Source organism: Engraulis encrasicolus, chromosome 9 (genome assembly GCF_034702125.1).
Source record: "Engraulis encrasicolus isolate BLACKSEA-1 chromosome 9, IST_EnEncr_1.0, whole genome shotgun sequence".
NCBI lineage: Eukaryota > Metazoa > Chordata > Actinopteri > Clupeiformes > Engraulidae > Engraulis > Engraulis encrasicolus.
This window is the reverse complement of record NC_085865.1, coordinates 21840781-21863198: the sequence shown is the minus strand read 5'-3', so window position 1 is coordinate 21863198 and position 22418 is coordinate 21840781. Positions and strand designations below refer to the sequence as shown.

General features: G+C 45.4%; 1 protein-coding gene across 1 annotated transcript in view; it reads right to left on the bottom strand.

Moving 5' to 3' along the window:
* Positions 1-22418, bottom strand: part of dnah5l (dynein, axonemal, heavy chain 5 like) — a 137443-nt gene that overhangs the window by 11549 nt on the left and 103476 nt on the right. Inside the window, exons 66-71 of the mRNA XM_063206760.1 lie at positions 21585-21767; positions 19115-19285; positions 16236-16614; positions 9465-9586; positions 8765-8914; positions 2669-2833 (exon numbers count right to left, since the gene is read on the bottom strand). Coding sequence (XP_063062830.1) covers positions 2669-2833; positions 8765-8914; positions 9465-9586; positions 16236-16614; positions 19115-19285; positions 21585-21767 — 1170 coding nt within the window. The remainder of the gene's footprint in view (positions 1-2668; positions 2834-8764; positions 8915-9464; positions 9587-16235; positions 16615-19114; positions 19286-21584; positions 21768-22418) is intronic.

Below are 22418 nucleotides of genomic sequence, written 5' to 3'. Positions count from 1 at the left end.
AGGAGAGGAGAGGAGAGGAGAGGAGAGGAGAGGAGAGGAGAGGAGAGGAGAGGAGAGGAGAGACGAGAAGAGAAGAGAAGAGAAGAGAAGAGAAGAGAAGAGAAGAGAAGAGAAGAGAAGAGAAGAGAAGAGAAGAGAAGAGAAGAGAAGAGAATAGAGGAGAGGAGAGGAGAGGGGAGGGGAAAGGAGAGAAGAGGAGAGGAGAGGACAGGAGAGAGGAGAGGAGAGGAGAGGAGAGGAGCGGAGAAGAGAGTGGAAGAGAAAAAGATGACAGAAGAGGAGAGGATAGGAGAGGGGTGGAGAGGAGTGGAGAGAAGACCAGAGCAAATGAGAGGAGAGGAGAGGAGAGGAAAGGAAAGGAAAGGAAAGGAGAGGAGAGGAGAGGAGAGGAGAGGAGAGGAGAGGAGAGGAGAGGAGAGGAGAGGAGAAAAAGATGAGAGGAAAGGACAGAAGAGACGAGAAGAGAACAGAACAGAACAGAACAGAACAGAACAGAACAGAACAGAACAGAACAGAACAGAACAGAACAGAACAGAACAGAACAGAACAGAACAGAACAGAACAGAACAGAACAGAGGACAGGGATAAAAGAGGAGAAGAGAGGAGCACAACACTCACTTTTTACTAATGCCGAGACAGAGGAGAGAGATGGGAGCACAGCAGAGCAATGCAACACTCCATTCCTCCATTAAGAGAGAGAAAAATAAATTGGACAGAGCAGAGGAGCACAACACTCACTTTTTCCCCTACTGCCAAGGGCCTTGTTTTGTCAATATCTGTCTGTCTCACTGTGTCTCTCCAAAAAACATGAACGTACAGCATGGTTTTGAAATGTTCATAGTCTGTCAGTATTTTCACTGCCTTCTTTTTCTGGTGAAAATCAGTTCACTGTTTCTGTTTCCCAACTCAATAAAACTTCCCAACAATAAAACTTACAAATTTGAACATGGGAGGCACCTTTGATAAAAAAATAAAAAAAAAACATACAGCAAATGGTAGATTTGTGTTCTGACCACCTCTCTAGATCTAGATCTTAACATTTTTTTTGTTAACTTGGTCCTTTTTGAACCTTTGTTCCTTCAGCGAGCAGTATCAAGCAATAGCACCCAGAGCCTGTGCAAAAACAGCACCATGGTCAGGCTATCTCAAAGGCAGTACTGGGTCAAATTCAGTCCTGCAATCCAGCAGGCACTACTCTTAAGAAGTGAACCACCAAGCCATGATGCCACACCAATGCCCCTGAAGCACTTCTGTGCTAGTGTGCGACAGCCAGGCACTGCTCATCCACTCCCTCTACACCTTTCCATTTACTTCAACTTCGATTTTATTCAGTTCAATTGTATTTGTTTTTATATACTACTATATAGCAGTGGTAATCCAATGTCAGTCAGTGTCTCTCGGCACTCTGCGGCAGGACCCAAGGCCTTTCTTTCTTTCTATTCTTTTTTTCCTGCATTGGTTTCCAGCGGTCCACCTACAATTGATCTCTGGACTGCCTGGAGACGAGTCCACAGAGATCGGTGCAATAGGCTCCGAAGGACGGTGGTATCGCTCATAGATGATAGTGTGTGTGTGTGTGTGTGTGTGTGTGTGTGTGTGTGTGTGTGTGTGTGTGTGTGTGTGTGTGTGTGTGTGTGTGTGTGTGTGTGTGTGTGTGTGTGTGTGTGTGTGTGTGTGTGTGTGTGTGTGTGTGTGTGTGTGTGTGTGTGTGGTGTGCGCACGTATGTGTGTGTGTGCGTACGGCAAGCATGCATTGCACACAAGTGCAAAAGTGAAAGTTGCAGCCCTATTTCACCAAGCTCAAAATAATACAAACACTAAATCTAGTTTTATGGCACATTTTCAAAGGCAACCGTAGCAGTTTATTTTATAGATGTGCTGTGAAAAGATCTCGCGGGAATCACATCATGCTGTGGTCTCATTCAGGATTCATCATTCAGATGGAAACAGACAACACATCAAACTGTTTCATTTGTAGCAATAAACCTACAGTACTGTGCGTGTACTGTGCAGGCATTCATGCTTGTGTTCCCAGACTACTTCAATCATTGTCTGTACATATGCTTGTGTTCCCAGACTACTTCAATCATTGTCTGTACATATAATACTGTACAGTATAGTAAACGTACTATAAAGTATACAGTGCAATGTGCAAGTGTATATGCATGTCTGTCTGCAAATGTACATGCATGAAAATGTGTGTGTGTGTGTGTGTGTGTGTGTGTGTGTGTGTGTGTGTGTGTGTGTGTGTGTGTGTGTGTGTGTGTGTGTGTGTGTGTGTGTGTGTGTGTGTGTGTGTGTGTGTGTGTGTGTGTGTGTGTGTGTGTGTGTGTAGCAGTAGCGGTTTTGAAAATTGGTGAAAAAACGGTCATGTGGGCGGATCACTGGTGGATAGCGATTTTGAGAAGCGGATGCATGTGTTTGTCTGCATCTTTTTATGTGTGATTGTACAGTATATGCATATCTGGGTCCGAAATTGTACGTGTCTGTCTGTGTGTGTGTGTGTGTGTGCGCGTGTGTGTGCGCGCGCGCGCGCGTGTGTGTGTGTGTGTGTGTGTGTGTGTGTGTGTGTGTGTGTGTGTGTGTGTGTGTGTGTGTGTGTGTGTGTGTGTGTGTGTGCATATTGTATATCTGTGTAGCCAACTTCAGCAGACAATGCTACAGCTACCTTGGCCTTAGCGAGCCGCTCGATATTCTCAGTGGGGTCGGAGCCCATGGAGAGGAAGCAGATGAGGGGAGTCCTCTTGTCGCTCTCCCCAGACAAGGCCTCCATATCCAGGAGCGCGCCCTCCGCATACCTGCTCCCCAGCGAAGCTGTGATGTACTTCCGAGCCTGGATGAGACATTGAGACACACACAAACACACACACACACGCACGCACGCACGCACGCACGCACGCACGCACGCACGCACGCACGCACACACACACACACATGCACGCGCACACACACACACACACACACACACACACACACACACACACGTAAACACACACACACACGTAAACACACACACACACACACACACACACAAAAACACATTGGGCCACATCCATTGACAAACCCAATTTGCCTACTTAGGTCCTTAGGTCCACAAATCACCCCTTATCTTACTTTAACATAGCATTGAGAGCATCTGTTCCCCACTTGTCTCCAAATTACAGACGAATACATTTTCACACACACACACACACACACACACACACACACACACACACACACACACACACACACACACACACACACACACACACACACACACACACACACACACACACACACACACACGCGCGCGCAAAGCCCAACAGGCTGTGTAAAATCGGCACAGCAGCAGTGTAATTATACGTGAGAAAGTCATTTTCTTTACGGCACAGCAATTGCTACAGTAGCGTGATTCCCACTCTTATATGAAAAAAAAACACACACACACCATTACCGGGTAAAATTACTTCGGGGACCGTGTTAGTCTCAGGACACATTGGTGGCGACTCAAAGTTGCTATTCAGATAAAAGCACGCCTCAATCAATTTAACACCGGTCACCGCCACCGACACAATCGTCGGCCACACATGGATGCTGATCGTGCAATCTCGTTCCAAATGTACCGTAGCCTATATAAAATAAGAGGGATTGGGAGGGGGGAGAGTTATCGCTTTACCATGAAACTGTGCTTTTTGCGGCGCTAACATGTGCGATGGTGACCCTCGCCAAGGCCACATTACCACCTCGGCAGGTGCACCAAACAGGAAGGTGTGCGGTAGCTAATTGGAAACAAAGTGAACTAAAGTGAACTAAATGAGGACATAGTACGTCAGTACAGGCGTGCACAAACTCAGTGGCAGCAGTGCGGGCCAAGAAAAAGCAGAGAAAGATACATTTTCGAAAACTTAACAGAGGCAGCAGTTGAGTCTTTTTTTAAAAAACGTACTAATAATAACTAACTACCATAATATTTTAAAGCGGAAATTTGAGTAGTCTGGTTTAATATTGTTACCTGAAGATATTTTACAGTGTAATTTCTGCTATACAGTAGTGTGTATCAGAAGCGTGATTTTCACCCCTCTCTTGCAAGGAACATCTGTCTGTCTCTGTGTGTGTCTGCTCCATGCACTGATCTCAATCCATCTGGAGCTCAAATTTGGTAATTGTCTTGCTAATGGCACGCGAGAGTGCAGTTTCCAATTTCATGCTGTTAGGACAAAAAATTGGTAAAAACCATGCAGCTTCAAATGCCTTTTGGCTGTGAGTCTCTCTGTGTACCGTAGCCACCCCATCTTACACAGCAAGGCTTCATTAACTGAGCTATGTACTACTCTGAAATACACAGTACCTGCTGCATATACAGTATACTGCTTATTCAGACAAATATGCATGTAATCAGAAAAGAAGGCGGAATATCTGCAGTAGTGGTGTGGATTGGCACTGCCCTCACGATCCGATTCGATCACGATTCGGGAGGTAGCGATTCGATTCGATTCTATGCGATCCAATCCGATTCAATTCTACAATGCATTGCAATGCATTACATTTCTACTGAAAGCAAAGCAAATGTTTAATCAGTCATGATGAGGCAATACAAGTAGTCAGATACTGAGCAACAATTTATTGTCTGTTTTCTGTATCAGTCTGTATCAGTCTTGCAATGTTTTGAAGTGCTTTTATTTAATTTAACATTCATTTGCTCCCGAAATATCCATGGAAGTAATTGAAACTTAAAAACATTGCCAGATCGATTCTGGAACTTGCCGGATCGATTCTGGATCGTCCATGCTCCGCATTGGATTGCATCACCGAATCGATCATTGTTGACACCACTAATTTGCAGTGGTATTGTCTGTCGTGAAGCGTATAGAAATGGGCATACTGTCTTCAAAACACCACTGACAACAGCAGAATCAACCTCTGTCAGGTGACAAAAAGTACTGGAACTACAGTTTGAGTCAGATTTCAGGTACAGTATGGCCAATGAACTAGCAGTGAACTACAGTAGGCTGAGGAGAGGCAACGAGAGCCTGCTGTACAGTTACTGTGCTCCACTCCACTGGACTAGTCTACTGCAATGCACTGCTCTCTGCACTGCTAAGGGAGGCTCCTAAAATTAGCCTGGCATGCTTACGTGATGAGTGACAGGGAACAAACAGGTGTGGTGCGCCACAACGAGCTGCTGTACTGACTGGAGTTGAGTTGAGCTGAGCTGAACGGCCTTAAGTGCCCAACAGCCCACGCAGAGCCAGACTTACGCAGACGCACACACACAGATGTAGACACAGGCACTGACTCAGGCGTGGGCGCAGTCACAGACGCAGGTACGGACACAGGCACAAAAAAGAACCCATGTCTGTTTTCCTATCTAAGTAGGGACTAGGGACTTTTGATCCTCAGATGTATAGCAATGTTAGGAGGGATGGAGAGAACGAGAGAGAGAGAGAGACAGAGAGAGAGAGAGAGAGACAGAGAGACACAGACAGAGAGAGACAGACAGACACAGACAGACAGAGACAAATAGAGACAGACAGACAGAGATAGAGACAGAGTGAGACAAAGAGAGAAAGGCACAGTGTCTCTGGGTGAGAGAGAGACCTGGGTGTATCTAGGACCCTGTGGAGTCTCTCCTCTCTCCCTTCCTTTCCCCCGCCGGTGCAATGACTCTCCTGCTGGGAGTTTAATGACAATCTGCTGAAGAGTTTATTTGCTGGAGTGCAATTACCCAAAAAAAGGAGGCCAAAATTGAGAAATGGGGCAAGATGCATAATGGTTTCATGCTGCACCGGCTCTATGAGCCCCCTAATGAACACTTAAGATCTCTGTTTGGTTTGGCTGTGTTATATCAAAGCCATTGTGCGGAAGTCACGTCTGTTTTGTTGCTGTGCGGTGGGGATGGGACATTTGGCCAACCGCTGGAAGGTGGAGGTGTTTGTGTGATGCTGGTCTAAAGCCTCGGCTGCCTCGGCTGGCAGTGACGTCTGTGCAACGCTGGGGGACTTAGTCTGGTAATCTCCCCGCGCTTAGGCCAGTCAGCTGTTCATGCTCATTCGATGGTGCGCCTTTTTATAGCCCAGCAGAACTGGGAGAGGGAGAACTGGGAAGGGGACATGCTCATCTCTCCTCCTATCCTCCCACACCGCCTCACCTCTTCAGCCCCCCCATGCCTTGTGCACACCCCACCTCACCACCACTGTCCGCCGTGCACACCTCCCCCTACCATTACACCACCATAACTCTTCTTCCCACTATGCCCTCCTCTCTCTTCACCACCACCACCACCACCACCACCATCATGCTTCCAAACAGCCCCTTGAGGAGTTCACCCCATCATGCCCTGTACACACCACCCAACCCTACCCATTACCTTCCTTCACCAAGCCCCCTTCCCTTCACGACCACCACTCACCTCGCTCCAAAAACTGCCCCATCATGCCCTATGATCTCCCCCTGATCTCCACACTTCCACCCCCTGACCCCCACACTTCCCTGTGCACATCCCCTGCCATTACCGCCCCCACCACCTCATTTCAAACCTGCCCCTAGAGGATTTCAACCCACCCTCATGCCCTATGCCCCATACCATCTCCCCGACCCCCACCCTTCCACCACCGCCACCCACCTTCCCCGTGTACCCCCTCCTCCCTTAACCGGCAGCAGCCCAGCCACCTCGCTCCAAAAACTTCCCTGTCGAGGACTTCATAAACTCTCAAAGTTCACACATTGCCCACCTGTGCAGCCCCGTCCACAGTTGTCACGGTAACTAAGTTAGAGTCTGTCAATTAAAACGCTGGAGCGCTGGCTGGCTGGCGTATTGGTGTATTTCTGAGGCGGCGTTAATCAGTCGCTGATTGCTGCGGCGTCTCCCGGTTTCCTACAGTCGCGTTATTTATGGCTTAGAGTATAATTACAGAGAACGAGAAAGAGAGAGAGAGAGAGCCACACAGACAGCAGAGAAATTATCTGGCAAGAAACACACATGGCTAACTGCACATTGTAATTTCACAAAACCACTGATTGTGGTGCCAGAAGAAATGAATTTCTGTGAAATACTCGAACACACAGTACACATCCTAATACTGTAGAGAGCATGTGTATACTTGAAAATTCCAACGCCTTCCCGGTCGCAAACAAATAGGTCAGAAGTGTTTTTATATGAGCGCTAATTTAGCCCTTGACTCTACTGTATTTTGCACTCCGAGTCAAATCTATTAGATGCTGTCTAATTATGATGCATCTTTTCCTATCTATAATATCTGCACATCCTGCACATACTGTACAAAGAGTATGCACTTCTGCTATTTGCACTACTGATAAGGTGTTAAATTGCTGCACAGCAATCAAACCCTGTACTCCAGTGATTCCTAAACTGGGTCCAGATCCTTAGGGGGGGTTGCAGAAGTATAGCAGCGAGAGTCGCAGAAAGAAGGGACTAGTCATAAAAACAGCAAAAACACAAGTTAATTTTTTACCATAATTCCACAAATTGGTTTGTAACAGTACTCACTTATATGACTGATAAATGCATTTACCTTTCTTGTGAGTCTGAAATAAAAAATGCAGCATTAATGGACAAGTTGTGTGTGGCGTTTGTAATATGGGGGGGGGTATATACTTGGGGCCAAAAGGGGGTTACTGTAGATAAAGTTTGGAAACCTCTGTTGTACTCTAACGTGTAACGAAACTTAAGTTGAATCGAATAAAATCTAATCTAATTTAATCTCATTTTCTGCTATTAAAAAGGTGTAATAATTAATAGAGACAACGAGAGGTGGAATTTTCCACCTTGTTTTTTTTTTTTACCGGAGTTTTAGTGCCAAGGAGAGGTGGTGTAGGAAAGAAGCACTGAAAAACAGTGAGCTGAATATGCGACATGCATTTTAATCCTGCTAAGCAGTGAGCAGACTGTGTGGGTGCAGACAGCCTTCACAGATGATATATTCATACCTTTTCATTAAATAAAACACCCCCAGCTTTCAACACACTTGCACCTCAAACTCAAAGACGTGCACTAAAAAAAGATTATATATGCAGAACGGATTGTGCTGTAGTGGCTGGAAAACATCACATCCTTCACTTCAAGGTCCAAGTGCACAACCTCCGTCAATTGTGTGAGTTGACCTTGTCACATAATGCCACGTCGTCTTGGTGACAACTAGGATTGCTTAACCTTTTTCCAACAGGTATTTTTTTTTAGCAAAATATTATAATATGAATATGTTAGGCCTGAAATAAAAAGGAATACAAATCTAGAGGACTCTGGTGAAGATGCATGTTTAAATGTTACTCTGATATCACTGAAGAAATAAATGAAATAAAAAAACAGAAAATAAACATCCGTGTGGCACCAGAGTTTTCTTCCTTTTTATCTATGATTTGGTCCTGCTCTGGTTGCATTGGATGGTTACTTCAGAAGCGACGAGTACGCATTTCCTTTGTTCTACATGTTAGGCCCTTTTTGGTCACTGTTGTCCACAAAGGTATTGTTTAAAAATCACAAGAGGATGATGGTTGTTAGCCGGTTGGGTCACAGCCAATGCCCTGTCATGTCATACTGCCTACATTTACATGGGATATTTAATTCCGAATTAACTCACTTTAATTCTGAATAAAGCTTAATTCCACTTTGAAAACGTCATGTAAACACTTCACAATTCGGAATTAAATGAAAGATCAAAGGGAACTCGACCGAAGTATTTAATTCGGAATTATTAATTCAGAATTAAAAACGTCATGTAAACGTTGCCATTGTTTACTCCTCATACCTGTGAACTGTCCTTACCTGAGCAATGGTGCGGTCAGGACACCAGCTCCGGATCAGCAGAAGCTTCCGAAAGGCGTCCACCAGGCCATCGTAGTTGTCGGGGAGGGGGGCCTCCTCGGGCGCGGCCTCGTCAAACCAGCACCGCCAGGGACGGTCGTTATGGGCCACCTGCGTTTCCATGGATGGTAGTGTGTTTATAAAGTGCTATTCATCTTGTCTGCTTCTATCTATCTACTGTACTGTACATACTGTATTTATCTGGATCACCTTCATTCACATTCAGTGTAGTGTTTATATCTGCTGCTTTCTTATGCTATTTATCTCGCCTGCTAATTAAACTGTTACATCAAGGAGGTCTATATAAGTTGTGGTACATGTATCAATCTACATGTGTCCTTCAGCCTGTTTTTTCTTTCATAACAAGCACTTAGGTGCCATTCCTCTCTGTCTTTCATATCCATCCATCCATCCATCCTCCCTGATCACCCTCAACATTAGAAATCTGACCTTGTGGAGCCATAGGGCATCATTCCACCAATTCATCCCTTAAATTAACATCCATCCATCCATCCATCCATCCATCCATCCATCCATCCATCTGTCCATATATTCATCCATACATCCATCCATCCATCCATCCATCCATCCATCCATCCATCCATCCATCCATCTATCTGTCCATGTATCCATGCATCTTTCCATCCATGCGTCTGGCTACCTGCATGAGTAGTGCAGTGAAGGGGTGCAGGGAGGAGAGCTGCACCAGGTTGAGCCAGGTCATGTCCAGGATCCAGCGCTTGGGTTTGGCCTCCACCGAGTTCAGGTCCAACGACGCACCACCTTGAATTACAAAAAGGTTATGGAGTAGCGGTATGACGACAGTGTGTGTGTGTGTGTGTGTGTGTGTGTGTGTGTGTGTGTGTGTGTGTGTGTGTGTGTGTGTGTGTGTGTGTGTGTGTGTGTGTGTGTGTGTGTGTGCGTGTGCATGTGTCTGCATGCATGTGTGTGTGCATGCATGCAAGCGTGCGTCCATGTATCCGTGTGAAATAAACTTTCACAGAATCTCAGATTCGGCCCGGCCTTCACTGAGTCTAGCGCCAGAGAAGCACCGGTGTGAATTATAGCAGTAATAGAGATCATAGTAGAGCAGAGATGTTTTATTAACCCCAGAGGAAATTAAGGTGTCCAGCAGCATATAAATCATGTATGTAAAGCATATCTACATTCTACATCACATCTATAGGCTATGTAGTTGTGTTGCCCATGTTAGGTCCTGTGTGTGTGTGTGTGTGTGTGTGTGTGTGTGTGTGTGTGTGTGTGTGTGTGTGTGTGTGTGTGTGTGTGTGTGTGTGTGTGTGTGTGTGTGTGTGTGTGTGTGTGTGTGTGTGTGTGTGTGTGTGTGTGTGTGTGTGGTGGAAACAAAGTTGTACAAAATATCAGTATTTGCCAGCCACTGACATATAAATGGCAACATTTACCAGCCACGCATCAATCATTATTTTCTGTCTGAAAACCACCAGCCACTTTCCACTTACCATGTTCCCCATATTTTGCTGTGGGCTGAGGCCATGTTCCATTCAATGTATGAAGAGGTGCATTGCAAAAGGACGTATATCCATTTTGGAACATTTGGGAAAATTAGTATTTTTGTATTGGGCATTACATTTAATTGCGTTGCAAAATGCAGTTTATATAGGTTTAAGGTTTAAAACTTTGGTTTAAGGTTTTAGGATGTTCTCAAAATATTGTAATGGCAAGAATTCACACACCGATGACAGGATGTCTGAACAGTCATTTCCTATGATAAAATGTGAAAGTCCAAAATGGTGGATCGTGTGGTCGAATGGTCGAATGGTCGAATGGTGGTCGTTTTGCAACAATACTCTTTGCATGTTCATTAAAACTAACCTGCTTTGTCCACTAGTGTTTAACAGTTGCATGTAGTATCACCAATTATTTCAGATGAAATGCTATTTCATCTCCACAATGAAACAATAATGAAAACCTCCCTGAGATCATGTGCCACCGAAAGACATCACAACATCCAGGAAATTAAATATATAGATACATTAAACATCGAAAGTTGAACATGAATTCCAATTATGCACGGTCGTGATTGAAGCTCACCAATGAAATGAAATTTATACGCACCTATATAGCTAACAATTACTTCTTCAAAAAGCCATGGACTAGCTAGCTTTATACAACACAGTATATCACTGAATTTTCATTTTCTTTTCTTTTAAATTCAAATTACGTCCTGACATCATCCATACTTAATGGAATTAGATATACCACTTTTTGTTTGACTGCACACTTTGTAGCGAGCACTTCAGATCACTGCCTATTACACAGCCTGTCTTTATTGCCTCACATTATTGGATTTTCATTCTCGTTCAAGGCAGTATTTGCATTTGTTGGAGACACTTTGCAGAAACGTGCTGTAAAAATGGGTCTCTTCTTTTCCTTTTTTTCTCGAGTGCAACCAATCCTCATCCTAACCATAGCAGATCAGCTTTCTGGTTTCCATTTTTTTAGTGCTTCTGATGTTCTGGGCTCATCTTTATTTTGTAATGCAGAAGCGTTTTTCAACTAGCCAGTGAGAGTTCAAAGAGATTCACCAGACCAAAGTGTGGCCACAGAAATGTGGAATGTTCTGGAAACTAATGTAGAGAAATGTCAAACAGTGCCTCTTAAGTACAGCACTGGCTGAGCCAGAATCCCTGGCCAGAGGACTACAGCATTTAACTTAACAACTATTCTCCAGCGTCTTCCAGAAAAGCCTCCAAAATACCAAACACTATGCCATACATGGCATTGAACTTAACAAGTCTTCTCCAGTTATGCCAAACAAGAATTCACCAAAAAACACCAAATGGTGTTCAAGTGCAGCCTCTCAACCATTCTAAATGACATCTTTAGTGATTGGCCAGCACTGCAGATTAATGCGATTTGTGGCTATTAAAATTGAATGGCCCCCGTCCGCAGGGGAAATCCATCTGTGGAGCCTTTTTGGAGGGAGATCAATATACTATATAGCCAGGCAGTTGTGCGGCAGGCAGCCTGGCCGCCATGAATTATGCTCTGGTAATCGCTTTATTAACTATGCAGCCGATTGTGCATTTTTAAAGTGTGGAGGGGATGTATAATGCAGCCCCGTGTGTCGGAGCTGCACAAGAGCATACGGATGGATAAATATGAGAGGAGAACGTGGCGTCGAGTAACACGGCAGAAACAAGACACCGAACATAGCATAACATTTATGTAATGTGATGTTTACGCCTCTTGCGAAGGGCCTACACGAGAACAAGTGGGTGGATAAGCACAAGATGAGAACGTTGCATCAACTAACACAACAGTAACATGACAGTAGGCCTAACATTTATGTTTTCATACATATTGCTGGGGCCTACACAAGAACAAGCGTCTGGCTAACAAGAAGACGAGAGCGTGGCATCAAGTAGCACGACAGAAACAAGACTATAATGTTTATGTAATGTTATTTTTACGCTTTTCTAAGGGGCCTTTACAAGAGCAAAACGGGGATAAATACAAGACGAGAGCGTGGTATCAAGCAACACAACAGAAACAACAGTGTAACAATTATGCACTGTAATCTTTGCCCCTTTTGGAGGAGCCTAAATATATAAGAACTAATGGGTGGAGAAATACAAGACCAAGGACCAGGATGTGGCATCAAGCAGCTGAACACTAATAAAACAGTAACGGTTTATGTAATGTTTGCATCTATTGTAGGAGCTACACAAGAACAAACAGAGATAAATATTAGACGAGGACATGATGTCAAGCAGCAACAAGACTGTGACGTATACACGTCCACGTGTGCCTCTGCAGGAGTGAAATAAATATCGCTCTAATCATGATCTCCACGGTACGGTAGCTGAGTGGCATCAAACAGCCATAGCAAAGGCTGCCTGGCAGGCACGAGCAGGCTGGCTGGGTACAGAGGGAGATGAGTGTGTGCTACCAAGGTGACACACAGCGCCGTAGCAGCAGCAGCAGCAGTGGCGGCATAGGGACCCGGGCGGCAGCTTGCTTTCTACTAACTCTGCGCTCGGATGCAAATGAGAATCCCTGTGGGGCGCCATGAAAGAGCATGAATACATTTTGGAGGCCGCAACCAGCCAGCCAGCCAGCCAGCCAGCCAGCCACAGCGTAGCAGCAGGAAAACAGGAGGCGGTAGAGCAGGAGAGGAGAGGAGGAGGTAGAAGAGGAGGCGGAGGAGAGGAGAGCAGAGAAGAGGAGGAGGTGGTGGTAGGAAACGAGGAGGTAGAGAAGATAGAGGAGGAGAGGAGAAGAGAGCAGAAGAGGAGAGGAGATGAGAGGAGAGGAGAGGAGATGAGAGGAGAGGAGAGGAGAGGAGAGGAGAGGAGAGGAGAGGAGAGGAGAGGAGGAGGTAGACGAAGAGAGGAGGAGAGCAGGAGTGAAGAGGAGGAGGTAGAGGAGAAAAGAGTGGAGGAAGAGAGGAGAGGAGGAGAGGAAATTGAGGGAGCTGCTGCTTCTGTTTTGTGAATCCTTGTCTGCAGCCAGCCTCAGCAACCAAACGGCTGGGCCTTCCTTGTTGATGCAGCTGCATCGAGCATATGAAAAACAAAACAAAACAAAAAGGGGGAAAAAACGCAAGCATGCTGCAAGCATACGCTCAACCCTTACCCACCACCACATCCCCACTTGTCCCCACCCCCACCCCCTCCAGGGGTTATAGTGTGTCTGCGCCATCAACACGCCTCTAGAGACATGGAATCGAGAAGGGAGAAGAGAGAGGAGAGGAGAGGAGAGGAGAGGAGAGGAGAGGAGATGTTTGGGAGGGTTGGAAGGTGGATAGGTACGGTGGGTGGGTAAATAGGGTGGGGGGGGGGCAGACTGCTAAAATAGGCCTGGCTTCAGTCAGCATACTGCGGTTGAGCTGGGATATCGCCTTACCTGTGTGTGTGTGTGTGTGTGTGTGTGTGTGTCTGTGTGTGTGTGTGTGTGTGTGTGTGTGTGTGTGTGAGAGAGAGAGAGAGAGAGAGAGAGAGAGAGAGAGAGAGAGAGAGAGAGAGAGAGACAGAGAGAGAGAGAGAGAGACAGAGAGAATACAGTATGTGAGCACGTACTGTATGTGCGTTTGTATGTGCACGTACAGTATGTGTGTGCGTGCGTGCGTGCGTGCGTGTCTGTGTGTGTGTGTGTGTGTGTGTGTGTGTGCATGCATGTGTGTGTGGTGTCGCGGGGCTATGGGACATGAGATCATGGTGGAGGAGGGGGAGTGAGGGGGCTGTGTGTGTGTGTGTGTGTGTGTGTGTGTGTGTGTGTGTGTGTGTGTGTGTGTGTGTGTGTGTGTGTGTGTGTGTGTGTGTGTGTGTGTGTGTGTGTGTGTGCATAGGTCTGTGTGTGTATAGATCTGTGTGTGTGTGTGTGTGTGTGTGTGTGTGTGTGTGTGTGTGTGTGTGTGTGTGTGTGTGTGTGTGTGTGTGTGTGTGTGTGTGTGTGTGTGTGTGTGTGTGTGTGCACGAATGTGTATGCATGTGTGTGTATGTCTCCTGAGCTGCCATAACCTGCTAATTGACTCAGGCACATGGAAACCCATCTTATCCGCAGGGCTGTATTGATTCAAATGAGTAACAAATAGGCTTAATAATTTGCATTCTGCGACTCTTTGGCCTGAGGTACACTGCATGTAGCATAACCTTACTGTGTGGATACATTACATTGGGGTGTCGTATTTATGCACACGCAATATGGTTTTAATATGCTGCTCCTCTTGCCAGTTCCAAAAGAAAATCAGCCCACTGTATCTATGCATGTATCTATGCATGTATCTATGCATGTATCTATGCATGTATCTATGCATGTATCTATGTATCTATGTATCTATGTACTATGTATGTATGTATGTATGTATGTATGTATCTATGTATGTATGTATGTATGTATGTATGTATGTATGTATGTATGTATGTATGTATGTATGTATGTATGTATGTATCCATCCATCTATCTATCTATCTATCTATCTATCTATCTATCTATCTATCTATCTATCTATCTATCTATCTATCTATCTATCTATCTATCTATCTATCTATCTATCTACCATGAAAAGGCCCCCAATATGCCGGTAGATTTCAGCTAAGGCGCCCCTTACGTATATGGGTCATGTCACACTATTTTTCTGTGCACCACAGACCCTCTCACAAGTCACCCAAGGGTCCCCGGCCCCTCCTTTACAGTTTTTCTCGATTGGTTTGGCTAATTTATCGAAACTGAGATGACATTCTCGAAACAACACGGACAAATCTCCAAACCAACTTGCAATTTCCCACAACAGAATGGCATTTTTCATTGCTTTCATCAAATTTCAAATGCTTTGTACATGTCTCAAATGTTTAGTACACCTCGGCAGATGGCTATGTACAAGTACCCTACAGTTGACACATTGAGCATACATTTAGCACATTTTCCAAATAAATTGACCTTTCTTATCTGAACGAATTAGACAATTCTCAGTCTAATGGTTGCCCTCTCCAAAACATGTCAGCATGATTTCATTGTGTGAGTCATCATATGCAAAGTAGTCTACACAATTGTCTAAACAGTCAAGGACATAATATTTTAAGAATTTCTTTACTGTAAACAGTAAATTCATGACAGTGTTCAACAGGCCAGATGGTATTGTAACTTTACTAGTTTGTAGAAAATAATTTTACAACCGTGTATACTACAGTTTCCTCTGTTATTTGTTATTTTTTCAAACGGCATTCTGTGGAAGGAATTTAGTTTCGACACACTGGTAAACTGTTTTTGGATTGATATGAGCAAGTGAGGAGGATCCATGTAGTTATGCTGAACCATCCAGTTTATTTTGACAGAAGGACTAAATGAATGCAAATGAGCCAAAGCAATTGAGAAGGATCTATACCATTTTGATGATACTGACCATTTATGTGGGAGAAGGTCTAGTGCTGATTCAAGAATGAGCTGTTTTGGGAGGTTTATGACATTTTGCTGGTTATCTGATCTGTTGTGCAGAAGTGTAAGAATGTTTAGCCAAATGACCCAAAATTTATAGAAATGTCATCTCGGTTTCAAGAAATTAGCCAAACCAATCGAGAAAAACTGTAAACCACTGATCTAGCCCATGTGCTATGCCAGTGTTTCCCAACCAGGAGTACGTGTACCACTAGGGGTACGCAAGCACACTGCAGGGGGTACTTGGAAAAAAAATATTTTAACAAATGTATGGAGCATAGTCACACTGCAATAGAAAAAGTGATACTCATGGCACAAAGTGGTACTCATGGCACAAAGAAAAGGCTTAGGGGTACATACACAAAAAAGGTTGGGAAACACTGTGCTATGCAATATATTGGAGAACACTTTGTAGATACAGTACGTTTTTCTCTGAGATCAAGAGACATTTGATGTATGCAATGCTGTATATGGGAGAACCCTTTTGCAGATACATGTTCTTCTCAGATGAGCTGACCTTTGATGAAGGTCTGGAACTCGGCGTGGGAGATGTTGTGGGCCTGCAGGTCGATCTTGAGCGCCAGCAGCAGCGTGAAGAGGAACTTGTGGTTCTCGTAGAGGCCGCGGGCCGTGTAGCGGAACACCTCGTAGGTCAGGTGCTCCATGATGTTGGCCAGCCGCTTGGCGGTGATCTGGGACTTGACGGAGCGCTCCATGGAGGTGTCGAAGAGGCCCAGGAACTGCCGCAGGGAGGTCTGGTACATCACGTTCACCAGGCTCATCTCCACGATCAGGAAGTAGAGGATGCTGCCCCTGGTGGCTACGGGCCGGTACTCCTCACGCGCGCAGTTGATCTTCACCTCTGTCTCCGCGGCGACACTTAGCTTCTCGCTGACCTTTTGGAGCAAGAAAACATGTTAAGATTTATGTGACAGATGTTATGTTAAGATGAAACCAAACGTTGAAATACCAAAGGTGCCTACTGTCACAGATGAAGGCATTCCTTGTCCAAGGTGACAACTTTTAAGGTGTTGTTTTTACTTGCAAGAATGATGAAAAACTGGCAAAACTGACAAGGCAACTGCTAGAAAGAAAGGGAAATTCTTGGACCAAGGACATCCTTTGAATTACTACTTGCTGAATCCACTATTCACTGTGAGAATTGAAAATATCTGTTCAAATGGTATCTCCTATCTCCAAGACATTTTTTTCTGATAATTTCTCATCAACTGCATTTCTCTCATCTTTTGCTAAACATGTACCATAGTACTGACCTCATGATCAATACATTACACTCTACTCTACTCTATTCTGCCAAAATCTGAATAACCTATAGAAGAGTAAAGATCTAAAACCCAATTCTACTCAATGTATTCATAAAGTCCAGTTCATCACCCACTTCTGCCTGAGGCATTATTACTTTTCTCAACAAACAATGCACCCCTCAACACACATATATATATATATATACTGTATATATATATATATATATATATATATATATATATATTCCACCCATTAAAACAAATATTCGCACTGCCTCGTGTGTATGTGCAGGATATGAAATTGACCTCCATGCTGGCTTATTGATCTTTACTGCTCTCTCTCTCTCTCTCTCTCTCTCTCTCTCTCTCTCTCTCTCTCTCTCTCTCTCTCTCTCTCTCTCTCTCCAGCCAGATAGCATGTCCTTGAGGCTGCCACTGTAGAAGCGGCTTTTGTGTGCTTGTGAGGCTTGTGTGTGTGTGTGTGCGTGCGTGCTTGCGGATGGTGTGTATTCGACTTTGTGGTGTGTGTGGATGCACATGTGAGTGTGTGTGTGCTGGTTAGTTTGGGGCCACCTTCTCTGTGTGTGTGTGTGTGTGTGTGTGTGTGTGTGTGTGTGTGTGTGTGTGTGTGTGTGTGTGTGTGTGTGTGTGTGTGTGTGTGTGTGTGTGTGTGTGTGTGTGTGTGTGTGTGTGTGTGTGTGTGTGTGTGTGCGTGTGTGCGTGCGTGCGTGTTTGTGTGCATTCCTGTGTGTGGAGGTTAAATAATAATAATGGCTGTCCTTGTGAATGGCCCTAATGAATAATGGGGGCCAGCCAAGACCTCCCTCCCATCCTCCCTCTCTCCACCTCCCTGCCCTCCTCCCCACCTCCCTTCTCTCTTCTCCTCCTCCCATCTCACCTCCTCCTTGGCAATTCAGTGGACCTCTATGAAGGACTCATCCTCCACCAGTGAACCCTGGGGACTGGTCAGCAAAGACCTGCCACCTCCCATCCCATCAACCTCCCACCAGCTCACCTCCCCTCCTCCCTCCATCCGCCTCCCCACTCGGAGGACCTGTATACGTGACTCGTACTCCACCAGCAAAGCCTTGTGTGCTGGTCAGCCAAGGTCTCGTTGCTCCCTCTCTCTTCTCTTCTTCTCCATCCTCTCATCCCAGCTCACCTCCTCCCACCCCTCCCTTCATCTCCTCTCTCACTTCCTCTGCAGCTGACTCTATGCAAGTGAGTATAAAAAAGATCCCGCACTCCGTCCATTACACCAGCAAGCCTTAATAAAACGCTTTAGTCATTCGACCTTCACCTGAAGAAGGTGAGATGACGGAAACGTTGTATTAAAGCTTGCTGATAGAATGGACAAAGTGCGCTGGATCTTTTTTACACGTGAATGTCAACCTCACAGGGGTAATATCCTACGCACCCTGTCCAACTACAGACGTGTGCAAAAGCACCCCTTTTGAACCAGTGTAAGTGACTCATCCTCCACCAGGCCCATGTACTGTATAGGTGCTGGTCAAGATCTACCACCTCCAACCCTTCCTTCCCCTTCTCATCTCACTTCCTACCTCTCTCCCTCTCTCCCCTTCTCCAAGCCCAGATCTCCTCCCAGCTCAACTCCTTGGGAGTGGTCTTAGTGACTCGGAGGACCTGTATGAGGAACTCGTCTCTCTCTCTCTCTGTCTCTCTCTGTCTCTCTCTCTCTCACTTGCTAACCTCCCTCCCCCCCTCCCTCCCTCTCCACTGAACCAACTCCTCCTCCTCTCTCACCTCCTCTGCGGTGGTCTTAGTGACTCGGAGGACCTGTATGAGGAACTCGTCTCTCTCTCTCTCTCTCTCTCTCTCTCTCTCTCTCTCTCTCTCTCTCTCTCTCTCTCTCTCTCTCTCTCTCTCTCTCTCTCTATCTCACTCTCTCTCTTTCTCGCTCTCTCTCACTTCCTAACCTCCCTCCCCCTCCTCCCTCCCTCTCCACTGAACCAAGTCCTCCTCCCCTCTCACCTCCTCTGCGGTGGTCTTGGTGACTCGGAGGACCTGTATGAGGAACTCGTCTCTCTCTCTCTCTCTCTCTCTCTCTCTCTCTCTCTCTCTCTCTCTCTCTCTCCTCATGCTAATCTTCCTCCCTCTCCTCCCCTCTCACCTCCTCTGCGGTGGTCTTGGTGACTCGGAGGACCTGTATGAGGGACTCGTCCTCCACCAGGGAGCCCTGCGTGCTGGTCAGGCGGTACAGCAGGTTGTCCTCCAGCTCCTGCATCTTGCGCTTGTTGGTCGTCACCTCCTCCAGGAGCTTCACACGCTCAGACTCCAACTCCTGCACAAGCCACAGCAGATGCAGATGCAGATGCAGATATAGATACAGATACAATATTTTAGATTAGATTAGATCATATTCAAATTCATTGCCAGTACTCAGTATTAAAACAGACTCCAGCTCATGCACAAGCAATAGCAGATGCAGATACAGGCAGTATATGAATAGCAGAAGTGAATATATTACAGATAAATGCTGTATAGTACCAGTATATACAGATAAGCAGAATTTAGAGATGAATACAGTCACATGCACTAGTGCAAGTGAGATGGTTATAAATCAAGATGGAATACCGTATGTACAGATAAGTAGGATGTACTAAACTTTCTATACAATAACAATGGTTATGGGAGAGGTATGTAGAGGTAGGACTATAAGGTGGATATAAATTATCTTGGGGCAATACATAAAGTAATATACAGGTCAATACACAAACTAACTAACTTACTATATAGATGTCTATTGAATATTTAAGGAGTGAGAGTTAGACTAATAAAAAATTTGCAATGTTAATTCAGCATGTAGAGTGCAGAGTCAACACTTCGACAGTAGAGTAGTTAACTAAACAGGTAAAAGGTTAAATATGACAGTCTGTGTTAAATTAACACTGCAAAAGCTATTGTATCAATAGCAGTGTATCAATAAAAAGCTACACATGATGCTGTGACTGCAGCAACAATGATATTAAGTAAAGTTAAGGCTGCTTAAGGGATTGACATTTATGCATATTTTATGAAAAGAGTATGTTATACACATTGATGTATACAGTCATTGGTTCTATAGCAATGCAAGATTCTGAAATCTCATATATTCGATGGAGCACAAATTTCGTCAACGATAGAACTATAAATTATTCCAAATATTGCTGAAAACTTTGAAGGTCAATGTATAGAGCACATTCACATACAGCTGAGCGACACCCAAGTGCTTTCTAAATAAGGTGACTAAGTGCAAAGGAGCACATTTAATGACCTAAGGCCAGATTGAGTAGGTAAGATTCCAAAAAACAGGAGAACAGTAAACAAAGAAGCCATCATACAAAGCCTTTTCACTGCGATCCAGTTCCTGCAGCACTACACACACACACAGCCAAGCATATGCAGCTGTACTGTACTGTACGGCATCCGCAGTGGATCATCAGTAAATTATGCTGATCATTATGGAGTCAATGCCACATTAGTATGTATATTAGTTATGTATTAGGACTGCGGTAAGTGCCTTAGCCCTGCATTATTGAGTTAGGATCATTATTGTGATGTCATTACAATGCTACAGTATGTTATTATTAAAGTATTAAGTAGCATTAGGTGTTGCAATTCATCATCGCTGATTATTTTAGAGATGACTTTCCACAGTGTACGCTTCCTTTTTCTCTATCAGTTACTGGTATGGGAATGCAGGTCTCGTCTTTTGTTCTACATTAATATATACGGGTAGATTTGTAACATGGCTTAATGCATTGTAACAAGTGCATGTAAGACCCATCCACAACCTCCCACCCTCCACCCCACCCCACTCCATCCCATCTACTATCTGCACACCAACCTATCCATAAAACTCCTCCCGTCCAGAAATACATCCCCACAGTCGTTTGCAAAGAGCACAGAGCTCCTCTTCCCTCTCTGGGGAGGGTAGTAGCCCTTACACTATACTCACGCGCCACCAAAGCCTTTTAGCCACCCCAGATCCAAATTCATAGACACACGCACAAAGATCCCATTCCCTCTCAGGGGATGCTACAGTAGTAGCCTGTCACAAACCCCTTTTGCAGTAGCCGTCCTATACACTCCCCACATTCATACCATACAACCATACAAACCTCCCATTCCTCCCCTTCCGATTCCCCTATCCCCTCCAAAGACCCAGTCCAAAGACAACCACACCATTGCCTCTCAAGGGATGACAGTACAGTAGATCCTCATCTCCTCTCGATGAGGATGACACAACCCAGAGCCTCCCCTCTCAGCAAGCACCCCCATCAGCACTCCCATCTCCTCCACAGACCCCCTATTCACCCACTGCCTCTTACAGTATGCCTGCCTTAGAACCCCCCTCCCATCTCCTCCCAAGACATCTCCTCTCCACAGTAAATGTTGCGGCGTTAATTCAACACTTAAAGAGTTCATTTAAGTCCAAATGATGTCAAATCAACTCTCTGAAGTGTTAAATGAGCACTGCAGGATTTACTGAGTCCGCTCCGCTCCACTCCTCCCCTCACCTCTCCCTCCACCATCTCCTCAGATTTTCTCCCCCCCTCTCCTCTCCTCTCCTCCTTTACACCTCCTCCCCCCTCCCCCACCTGTTTCTCGATGAGTATGACGCGTCCCAGCAGCTGGTCCTCCAGGCCCCGCATGGTGACGGTGAAGTCCACCACGGCCGTCTTGGCGCTGACCTCCGGCGTGTAGGCCGGGTTGGCCAGCTTGGTGGTGATGTACAGCCTGAAGCCCTTCATCACATCCACCTCCTTATCCCCCACCTTCACCTGGAGAGAGGGAGAGAGGAGAGGAGGGAGAAGGAGAAGGAGAGAGAGAGAGAGAGAGAATGAGGGAATGAGAAAGAGAGAGAGAGAGAGAGAGAGAGAGAGAGAGAGAGAGAGAGAGAGAGAGAGGCAGGCAGACCGAGAGATATCGAGAGAGAGAGAGAGAGAGAGAGAGAGAGAGAGAGAGAGAGAGAGAGAGAGACAGACAGACAGAGAGAGATATATATATATATATATATATATAGAGAGAGAGAGAGAGAGAGAGAGAGAGAGAGAGAGAGAGAAAGACAGACAGAGAGAGAGAGAATGAGAAATCGAAAGAGACAGAGCGACAGATAGAGAGACGGAGAGAGACAGAGGGAGAGAGAGAGAGCGAGGAGAGAGAAAGACAGAGAGAGAACGAGAAAGAGAAAGAGAGAGGGGGTGCTTAGTGGGGAGTCAACGGGGCGTGGTATTGTGGCTAACAAGGTCATTAGTTGCCATGATGAACAACTGTTGTGGCATCTCGCAAATTGGCCAGCTGGTATTTTTAACCTTGGCAATGGATAGATGCACTGCCAACACTACAGGAACATGTTCTATGTAAATGGATGTTCATGATTATTCAAATCAATGGCAAATCAAGGCCACTCCATCTATTGTTCACGGCAAGTC